The sequence below is a fragment of the Cajanus cajan genome, chromosome 3 (genome assembly GCF_000230855.2).
Source record: "Cajanus cajan strain Asha chromosome 3, NIPB_CcT2T_4, whole genome shotgun sequence".
In the NCBI taxonomy this organism is placed as follows: domain Eukaryota; kingdom Viridiplantae; phylum Streptophyta; class Magnoliopsida; order Fabales; family Fabaceae; genus Cajanus; species Cajanus cajan.
In genome coordinates this window covers 56,090,446-56,101,625 of record NC_138519.1, presented here as the reverse complement: position 1 = coordinate 56,101,625, position 11,180 = coordinate 56,090,446, and the positions used below count along the sequence as shown (strand labels likewise).

At 27.4% G+C, this 11,180-nt stretch overlaps 1 protein-coding gene across 2 annotated transcripts; it reads left to right on the top strand.

The window, feature by feature from the left end:
- Window positions 1-842: 842 nt before the first annotated feature.
- On the top strand, window positions 843-10,959 carry LOC109790907 (G-type lectin S-receptor-like serine/threonine-protein kinase At1g11300). Of its 2 annotated transcripts, none has more exons than XM_083070979.1 (8): window positions 843-1,532; window positions 2,765-3,538; window positions 3,851-3,973; window positions 9,098-9,249; window positions 9,336-9,546; window positions 9,894-10,134; window positions 10,224-10,378; window positions 10,461-10,632. In XM_083070979.1, the coding sequence occupies exons 1-8, from the start codon at window positions 1,034-1,036 to the stop codon at window positions 10,478-10,480; spliced, it is 2,175 nt and encodes a 724-aa protein (XP_082927105.1). In that variant the 5' UTR covers window positions 843-1,033; the 3' UTR covers window positions 10,481-10,632. The 2 variants fall into 2 exon arrangements, with proteins under 2 accessions (XP_082927105.1, XP_029125583.1); XM_029269750.2 differs by having other exon boundaries at window positions 850-1,532; window positions 10,224-10,374; window positions 10,461-10,959.
- Window positions 10,960-11,180: the final 221 nt, after the last annotated feature.

Genomic DNA, 11,180 nt, shown 5'->3' with positions numbered 1-11,180 from the left:
AATGCTATTTATCTTTATCCTTTCTTCATGTCACATTATTACTCATTTTTGTTTTGTGCATGTTTTTCTTCTATACGGTGTATACTAGCATAGGTGTCTACAAAATGTTATAAAAAAATGTTTTGTTAAGTGAAACAAATTAAATTTATATATCTTTAATTATTCACTAAAAGAATTAGTCTTCTAAAGTTTACTGGTAAGGAATCCTCCTTACTACACGTCAAAACAAGAAAAACAAAATGAATCAATTTAATAAATTTATAAGTAAACCTTTGCCCTACGTGTATTCAAAAGTAAGCACAAATAATAAAATTGTCTCTTGGCTTCCACATATTGCTTACAGGAAACAGTACTTAACTAGTTCATCAAATTTATATTAAAATATGGAGCCATATTTAATTTCCTATCTCATTTTTTCAAAAATAAATAAATAAATAAATAATTGGCTATCTCATGAGGCCAAAGAAACTCCTAACTAACTATATATAATGAGTTCTAGTCTTAGTTCAATTGTTATTGTTGGAAGAAGCTACTAACAAGGCACAACAAGTTGACTTGCTTCTGAATAAAATAATGGATATATGTGTTTAAATTTAAAAGTAAGTGCTTCGAAATAAGTGGTTTAAAAAAATTAATACTTGAAGAATCAGATAAAAATTACTTATTAAAAAGATTAGAAAATTATTTATTTTTAAAAAAGAAGTTTAAAATAAAACATCAAAAAATAAAAAATAAATTAAAATAAAATATTTTCTTAAAAAGAAGTGTGTTTAGAAGAAGAAAAATTATATAACGAAACTCCATCTCAATTTCCATTTTTTTCCCCATCTAATTAGCATGCTTAACGCGTTATTAAAGTCAACTAAAGATTATGAGAGAGTATGATGGTACATAGCACCACAATTCAACACCAACTTCACCGTGAATTTTGGTGGCAATAACATGGAATGAGCTTCATCAAATCCAAAGTATTAGTATTCACAAAGAGACCACCATCATCCAAAGAACCCACATTCAAAACCATTAGATTTTCATGGGTTTTCTATCTCACATTAATTACTTGCTGATTTTCTTTCTCAAATTCTCCACCTTCTATTTGGGTCTAAGTGCTGTGAATGATACTATCACATCAACTAGATTCATCAGAGACGCTGACACAATAAGCTCAAACAACGGTGACTTCAAGCTAGGCTTCTTCAGCCCTGAAAAATCCACACTTCGCTATGTAGCAATATGGTATCTCAATGAATCCTACACCATATGGGTAGCCAACAGAGACCAACCACTTAATGATTCATCTGGGGTGTTCAAAATTCACAAGGATGGGAATCTTGTGGTTGTGAATGGACAAAATAGTGTCATATGGTCAACAAATGTGTCAATTAGTGGGAACAATACTGCTGCTCAACTTGATGATTCAGGGAAGCTGACCCTGCTTGATGACAGAAGTGGAACACCAATATGGGATAGTTTCACACACCCTGCTGATGTTGCAGTGCCATCCATGAAGATTTCTGCCAACAGGGTCACAGGTAAGTTTTGAGATTTTGATACTTTCATTTGCTTCACTTATCTGTATCTCATGGATACTTCAACCGAGTTTCAAGTATTTAGATTTGGTAGTGGATTTAAAAACTTTAGATAATGAGGTTAATATTTATTCATATATTTATAATATTCAAATTTTTACATATAATTTTTAAAAATATAAATATATATTATAATTATTTTTTACAAGTTTTTATATCTATAATTACAGTTAAGGATGAAAATAAACTAGATTAAGTTATATTATAATTTAGTAGATTTGAACTTAACTATTTTTTAAAACCAAATATATGTCTTAAATATGACTTATTTATCTGTCATAAATATTTTTTAAATATTTTGTTAGAACTACAATCTTAAAGACCTACTTTATAATAATTTAAGATTAATAAAAATATAAAAATAAATATTTTAAATTATATAAAAACCAAGTTTATGGTATAAATATATTTTTAATATCTAATATAAATTTTTAGATGATAATTTATTTTAAAACATTTTATAATAAAAATTCTAAATAGAACATAAATTTTTCAGTCTTTCCTATTATTATTTTTTTAATTGACGTATATAATAAAGAGAAAACACAAAAAGTAAACATGCATGTTACAAATTTTATTTTCTCAAAAATAATTTTTTAAATATATTATATTATATATGTGAGTATTAATATATATATTATATTAATTATACTTTTTAAAAAATTTGATTCGTTACAAATTAAGGAATATTCTTTATTATATATGAAAACTAATTTCTTTCAAAAATTTGACAAATATCAATAAATGAACATTTTTTCGAATTTATATTTTATACATAAGATAATTTAAATGTATATGTTTATTTTATTAGAAATAAATTTTATTTTTTAATATATATATATATATATATTGGATGAAAAAATATATGTGTATAATGGTAGTGAAAGCAAATGCTCCCACACTCCTCTATGTAGATCCATCCCTGTGTGTATCCAATCTCTGATTCTGATACTTATAGATATTTCAGTCACACGAATATGAGCGTGAAATATGCATGATTTTAATAAGATATTTTTTTTTTTTTCAAGTTCTTACAGATTTGCTTTTATCATTATTCAAAAGATATCATATAAATAGAGAATTTGTTTGTTTATAAACTCATATTTATTTTTTTGTTCTAATAATGTGCGACTTTGTTTGTAAAAAAATAAAATAAAATTTGTCCATTATAACAGGTAAGAAAATTGCGTATGTGTCATGGAAAAGCAGCTCTGATCCCTCGTCTGGGTACTTCACTGGGAGCCTTGAACGATTGGAAGCTCCAGAAGTGTTCTTTTGGTACAACAAAACGAAACCGTATTGGAGAACAGGTCCATGGAATGGAAGGGTCTTCCTTGGGTCACCAAGGATGTTAACTGAGTACTTATATGGGTGGCGTTTTGAGCCTAATGATAATGGAACTGCTTATCTAACCTACAATTTTGAAAACCCTTCTATGTTTGGAATCCTGACCATAACCCCACATGGCACACTTAAATTGGTCGAGTTTATGAACAAAAAGCATTTTCTGGAACTTGAGGTGGATCAAAATAGATGTGACTTTTATGGGACATGTGGGCCATTTGGAAGCTGTGATAACACAACAGTGTCAATTTGCAGCTGTTTAGAGGGGTTTGAGCCAAGGAATCAAGAGGAATGGAAGAGTAACAATTGGAGTAGTGGGTGTGTGAGGAATGTGCCATTGAATTGTGACAAGTTGAAGAATGGGAGTGATGTTGAACAAGATGGGTTTAGGGTGTACCATAATATGAAAGTGCCTGACTTTGCAGAGAGATCAAATGCTGGCCAAGACAAATGTGGAGCAGATTGCTTAGCCAATTGCTCTTGCTTGGCATATGCATATGATTCTTATATTGGTTGCATGTATTGGAGTAGGGACTTAATTGATTTGCAGAAATTTCCAAGTGGAGGGGTTGATCTCTTCATTCGTTTGCCATCACAACTTCTTGGTAAGTGGTTTCTCTCTTTTTCTTTTTTGGATTTTATAAGGAGGTATAAATCATTTTCATCAACAAGTCAAATTTTATAAAAGTAAAGTCACAATTTCATATCTAAAATGAAGATCAAATTTTTTATTTTGATTGAAAAGTGCAAGTGTCAAGTTTTGAGTTAAGATCTTTCGATGGTTTCTCTTGTTCTAATAATTCATAAGTATTTTGTTTCCATGTATCATCAATTTCACTATAGTGAGAGAAAATAAAATTTCAAAGGTTTTGACCTTTTGTTTTCACACGTAAATTAATGTATTGAATGAAATGCAGTTAGTGGTAAAAAGGGAAGAGATTCCAAGGGATTAATCATTGGCATTACCGGGGCAATTGGAGCATTGATAATTGCTGTTGGTGCTTATCTCTTGTGGCGGAAATGTACTCCTAAGCATAAAGGTAAAGTTGCCCTATTACCATTTCTTATGTATATTGAAGAGCATTCACATTTTTCATGTTCAAATGCAATAGGGTAGATCGTTAAAATGAGGAACACATTTTAAAGGACAAATCTTACTTATTTAACTAAATTAATAAAAACTATATATATTATATGTTTTTTTTAACGTCAAGATATGTTTAAAAGCCTTGCCAAAAGAATTTCATACATATTACTTATTTCATTCAAGTATTTGTGCTTAGAGCACTCCAATAGAGTTGCTTTGCTTAAATTAAGAAATGGTACTTTATTAATTTTTTTTCCAGTGTTGATGTAATTGCAAGGATGAATTACTTAAATTTAAGCATCATTTCTTTTATATATGGAACGATTGCTTATAAATAAAAAATAATTTATTGTTAAAATTTTAATAGTAAAAAATGAAAGGAAAAAAGTATAACAGTGTTTGTTGCTTAAAAGTTATACTATTAAAATAAATCGGCAGTGATTTGCTTAAATTAGGAAAGCCTTATTTGATCCACTTAAGAACCCAAATTCATAAGCACTGTTGAGATATTTTTGAGTTATTATCATATTTTTCAAACTTTATTTTTATAATAACTGGTGGAGATATCTCTCCATTTAATTTGATTAAATTATACTTTTAATTTTATTTTTATTTTTAAGAATTTATAATTTTAATCTTTCTATTTTAAAATAAAATATTAGTTCTCTTATTTTTAAAAATATGAATAGTTAGTTCTGTCATTAGTTTAATGTTGTCTAATAATATCTCATCACTTAAATGACATAATATTTAGTGATTTATAAATATAAAATTTAAATAATAAAATAAAAATAATTTTTGTTTATATATATTTTAATGAATGATTGATTTTTATTTTATTAATAAGTCTTATGATTTAATTTTAAGTTTCATTTTCTTTATAAATGACATATTACTATATTATATTGTTTAAATATGAATAAATACAAATTAAATTTAACGATTAATAAATGTCAATTTGACAGGAGGACCAAACTTTCATATTTTAAAATTAAAGAGATTAAATGTCTTTATTTTAATATATAGGGAATGAAATTGTGGATTGACAAAAATAAATAAACAAAAGTATAATTTAATCATTTATTTTTGAAACGTTTTGGAAGAAGATGGTTGTAAAAAAACAAATATTAAGATTTGAAAGATAGATAACTTTACATGAGAGTGAGTGTTTTTTTTTTTTTTTGCATTTACTACATAAAAAGTAATTTTAAAATTATAAAGTGTATGGAGGGATAAAAAATGTTTCATAAAAATAGAAATTAAAAGGTAATTATTGAGATATATATCCCTTTATAATATATCAACATAAAAGAGGTACTATGTGTCTTTCTATATTTAAAAAATAATAAATAATAAATAATAAAAAGATTAAAAAAAATAATGAAGTAGGTGATTATTTAAAAAGTTAAAGAAATTTGGAGAGTGAAATTTATGTGAATGGGTTAGAAGTGATTATAAAAAGGTAAAATAATTCAAAAAAATATGTATATGAAAAAAGGTTATTACCTTTATTATAACTAGCATATAGAAGACACTTAATGTAATCGTGAATTATTTTTCAAAATAATAAATAATTAAATTTATATAATAATGTTTGTACAAGTGTTAGAAAATAATAATAAAAATTATAATTTATAAAAGATAGTTATTGGAATAAAATTATCTAAAAATATGAACACCAAATAAGATAATTCTCTTTATTAATAGTATATAAATATAAATATGTATCCATACTCATCATTTATCTTTTTCTTTGTGTTACATCACATTAACAACCTTAGTTTGTGATATCCATCTACCCCCAAGTATGATAGCAATAAAATTCATAAAATCTCAATTACATCCTCATACAAATTTATAAATAAAATACTCCTGTTTATCCGAGAAATAAGTAAATAGAGTAATAACAATTAATTCAAAAATGCTGAAATAACAAAGAAGTATTAAAATTCCTAAACTACTCCAAATTCCGGGTGTCACATTAGCATCAGATTCTACACACATCTAAATCTCTCCCTGCTTCTCCAAAGATTGGGGATCCTCATCTGTAAAACATACGAGAGACACACTAAAAACAAACAGGGAGTGAGAACAATCTCACTCTATAGATAATGGGTCGCAACTCTTGGAATCCCATCCCTTCACAGTTAACAATATATTAGTAACATATAATACTTCTAAATATAATAGCAACCATTCATACTTCAACAATATATCAACAATTCATACTTCAATTTCACTCATAAACATCAATTATTCCATTCGCAAACACATATACAGGAATGCAATGTCATGTACACTTATGTCTAAATGCATGGGGTACCAGACCATCACCATCAATATATAGTTGGTACTTAAGTCCCAAGTTAACCTTAGGCTACCAACACAAAAGTGTTCCCACCAAAACACCAATAGGTTCCCACCAAAATCACATAAATAGCAAGTTCCCACAGAACCACAGAATCGTGCAAATAAATGATGCATGTCACCACCAAGCAAATGCTTTCACATCAATATATCATGAACATATGATTCATCGTTTAACCAACATCTATATCCAACCACATCAAATGTCAACCATCTAGATAAAAAGAAATCATCTTTCATCAGGCATATATGTGTGTGTGTGTATATATATGTGTGTGTGTGTGTATGTATGTTTTCATTGCTCATATGTAATCAATCGTCCCACATCATAATAACATCATTTTAAACATCAACGAGGGCCTTCTGACAATCCATGCCCGCCATGGAAATCCACGTATAACTTTAAGCTACAACAGAGAGTACCATAGTCCTCTTGCGCCCAGCGTGGACATTTTCATGCCCAGCACTAACCCACAATAGAGAGCACCATAGTCTTTTCGTGCTCGACGTGAACATTTCAACGCTCGATGCCAACACTTTTGGGTAGTGCCTTCATTCACATGAAGGCACACCTGACATCAAACATCTGAGCTCGATGTCACATGTTCCAGCACCCAACACATCACATCAAAATAAAAAAAATCTCAAACAATTATCAATATAATCAACCATACAATTTATAAGCACTCAAAATTTGCTTTACATCTAGAAAATTCTCCAATTTTAGTGTCTACAACTTTTACCCCTTTAATTTCATTGATCTCTTCTTAGGGTTCTAACCTCTTCCTATAGAGCGCTAGATTAATTTCTATAAAACATCTAATCATCAAATCAATCACATATTTAGAATCTACTAAACCAATCGTATCAAACGCACACTTCATTTCATCAAACATAAAACTTATGGGATTGGGGGTGAATCCTTCTACCCTTCATGCATACACTCAATCTCCAAAAATGAGTGTTCTCACTCTCCCCTTACCTGGAGTGTTCAACGTACGAGCCTATTCTTCTTCCTATTCTCTGGTGATCCTTCTTCCTTTTTCTCAAATGTATTCTCTTCAGAGCACCCAAGCATTAAAGAACGTGAAATGAAATAAATGAATAATAATATCTCACTTTTTGCCTTCTCTTCTAATACATAACTCTTATTTCCCTAAATTTCCTCTTATTTTCATTATTTTTAATACTCTGCTGAATAATTAAATCTATTAAAAATTAAAATGAATAAAATAAAAATTATTAATCATAAAATAAAATAAAATCATTATTACCTCTCACATTAATAATTAAAAAAATCCTGGGGGTGTTACGTAGTTGATCATTGATATACTTTTTCTTATCTCTCTCAAGATAAGCATATAAACATTTATTTTTTAATTTGTTTATATTTTTTTACTACAATATTTATTACATCAAGTATAGGGCGAAAACCCAATTTAAATAATAGCGCCCGCCAATTTTGAACCAATCTTTATGACTACTAAGATAGTGTTATCTTAATCTTAATGTTGAAGTTAGGAATGTTGACTTATATATTTATCAAATGTATATCCAAAGCTAAGTCGTTGTCCTGTTTGGTAATGGCATAAGATTTTTCTGCGAAAATTGACAAATATAGGTAATTGGTAAACAACAAGTCGATGTGATGTGATGTGATGTGATGTGATATGAACGTTATAGATGGGATAAAAAAAAAATGAAAGTGTGAGGAGATAGAAGAAAACGTAAAACAAATTAGTTTTGGAACTTAAATATATTCCTAACATTGTTTGTTTGTTTACAATAGCATCTATAAAATGTCACAATTTTTATAAAATTTATTTATTTTAAAACTTAGATTAAATTATTTCTTTAAAAAAATTAGGATAAATTATATTTTTTCCTTTATTTTATTTTTAAGATTTTTTTTTTTATCTTTTATCTTTTTAAAAGCTTGGATCGATTTAGTCAATTTTGAAATAATAATTATTTTTATTTTTGTAAATGAATTAAAAATGATTCAATACAATATCTCAAAATTAAATACGATGATTTTTTTTAAAAAATTAAATCAACTCAATTTAAATAATACAGAATTAAAATAAATATTTTAAAAGATAAAGAACTAAAAATATATTTTAAAAGAAAGTTTATTCATTTTATCTGCTGATGAAGTGTATTATTTTTATTATAACAATAAAAAGTAATATTTTTATTTACTCACTTGATTCGCCTAAATACAATGAATTTTTGTTTGATCACCAATTCTTAAAAAATAAAATAAAATGGAATAACATGTACGAATATATTATTATGAATATAAACTATTAATAAATTAAGTATTAATATTTTTAATTTTTCTTAAAATTACATTATTAGTATATTATTATTTTTATTCTTTAATTTATTAAGGTTTAAATATTATTATGTGTTACATTAACCTATAACTACATTTTTTAACATTTATGAGAATATAATTGTAAGTAAAAGTAATTTTTAGTAATAAATATTGTGTTATTAAAAGATGTGTATCACTACTAGGTAATTTTGTAGTAATAATTTTTTTAGATATATAAATTTAGATTAGGATAACACGATCTCATATAAAGTCAGACTCAACTATCAACCTCTTTAATTCCACAAGTTATTTTAAAAAATGTATATTATGAATTTATTTGGGTCAAATAATATAAGTTTTTTTTAACATGTTAATGACCAATACCTTCAGGAAGTCAGCCTCAAAACTTGATTACCAAAGACCAAAAACAAATTAAATTGGAAGAGCTGCCACTTTTTGAATTTGAAAAGCTAGTAACCGCTACAAACAACTTCCACTTAGCTAATATGCTTGGCAAAGGAGGTTTTGGTCCCGTATACAAGGTAATATTTTTAAAATCATGTTTGTCAATCTTCACATTATATATATTGCATGAATCAATGTTAATTAATATTTTTTATTATCTTAGGGACAACTAGAAAATGGACAAGAAATTGCTGTGAAAAGACTCTCAAAAGCATCTGGACAAGGATTAGAAGAATTCATGAATGAAGTAGTTGTGATTTCTAAACTTCAACATCGCAATCTAGTAAGACTTCTTGGTTGTTGCATTGAACGAGATGAACAGATGTTGGTCTATGAATTTATGCCAAATAAGAGTTTGGATTCGTTTCTATTTGGTTAGTTCTCGTCTCTTTGCATTATGACTTTATTTTTGGCCTAACTTGTGAGTTGTTTAATTTATAGGTATTTTTGGTGTTATACTTAGAAAGAAAACATGACTTATGTTTTCATTAGAAAATAATACCAAAAATATATGTGTGTGTGAATGTCTAAGTATCATGCTTTCATTATATGTCGCATATAAGCTTAATTATAATTTCCTTTTATCTGTATATCCAAATGAAGCTCAGGAGACATTCTATTTTTGTAATTTAACATATACTTTTTTATTTAACATTTATACACACATACATAATAAATTTCATCATCGTTTTGATGTATTCTTTATTCTTGTTTATTTTAGATCCACTTCAACGGAAAGTTTTGGATTGGAAAAAACGCTTCAACATAATTGAAGGAATAGCTCGTGGAATACTTTATCTTCATAGAGATTCAAGACTAAGGATTATACATAGAGATCTTAAAGCAAGCAACATCTTACTAGATGATGAGATGAATCCAAAAATATCAGACTTTGGCTTAGCTAAAATTGTTAGAGGTGGTGATAATGATGAAGCTAACACAAGAAGGGTTGTTGGAACTTAGTAAGTAGTCTTTTTTCATATTACACATTACTATCATGGAATATTGAATATGATTTAATTGCTACTTATAACATGTACTCTAAATGTAGTGGTTATATGCCACCTGAATATGCAATGGAAGGAATTTTCTCAGAAAAATCAGATGTATATAGTTTTGGGGTGTTGTTGCTTGAGATCGTAAGTGGAAGAAGAAACACAAGTTTTTATAACAACGAGCAATCGCTTAGCCTAGTTGGATTTGTAGGTCTTTCTACCTTTCATATCTTTTTTTATTACAAAAGAAATCATTATTATGTTTAGTAATAATGTTTTGTTGTTTTTCCTAGGCATGGAAACTATGGAATGAAGGCAATGTTATGTCTATAATAGATCCAGAGATACAAGATCCAATGTTTGAAAATAGTATGTTGAGGTGCATTCATATAGGACTTCTATGTGTGCAAGAACTTACAAAAGAAAGACCAACTATATCCACTGTGGTTTTGATGCTTATAAGTGAAATTACACATCTTCCTCCTCCAAAGCAAGTTGCATTTGTTCAGAAGCAAAATTGCCAAAGTTCAGAGTCTTCTCAAAAAAGTCATTTTAGCTCAAACAACAATGTAACTCTAAGTGAAATTCAAGGCAGATAACACGGTGAGATTAACACTGCCATTATTAACCATAGTTGGTGTCTACGTCAAATTTTGCCAATATTAAAATTTAAGTCATATTTTTAATATTGGATAAAAATTTTCAACTGTTATGACTCTATTTATGTAATTTTAATGTTTATATAATAAGATTAAGAATAGTAAAAGCTACTATATTTAATTTTCTTAGCAACATTTTCTTGTTTACATTTATTAAAAATGTTACAATAGTTTGAGTTAATATGTTATTGCAACATTTTTTTTAAAATGTTCCTATAGATTGAGTCAACACATTATTGTAACATTTTTTATAGGAGTAAATATTTCATTTTCATAATTTATCTATAAACTTTTACAATTTGCTTGTTTAGGTAATTTATCAAGATAATTCATTTTTCCAATGAACAAAAAATG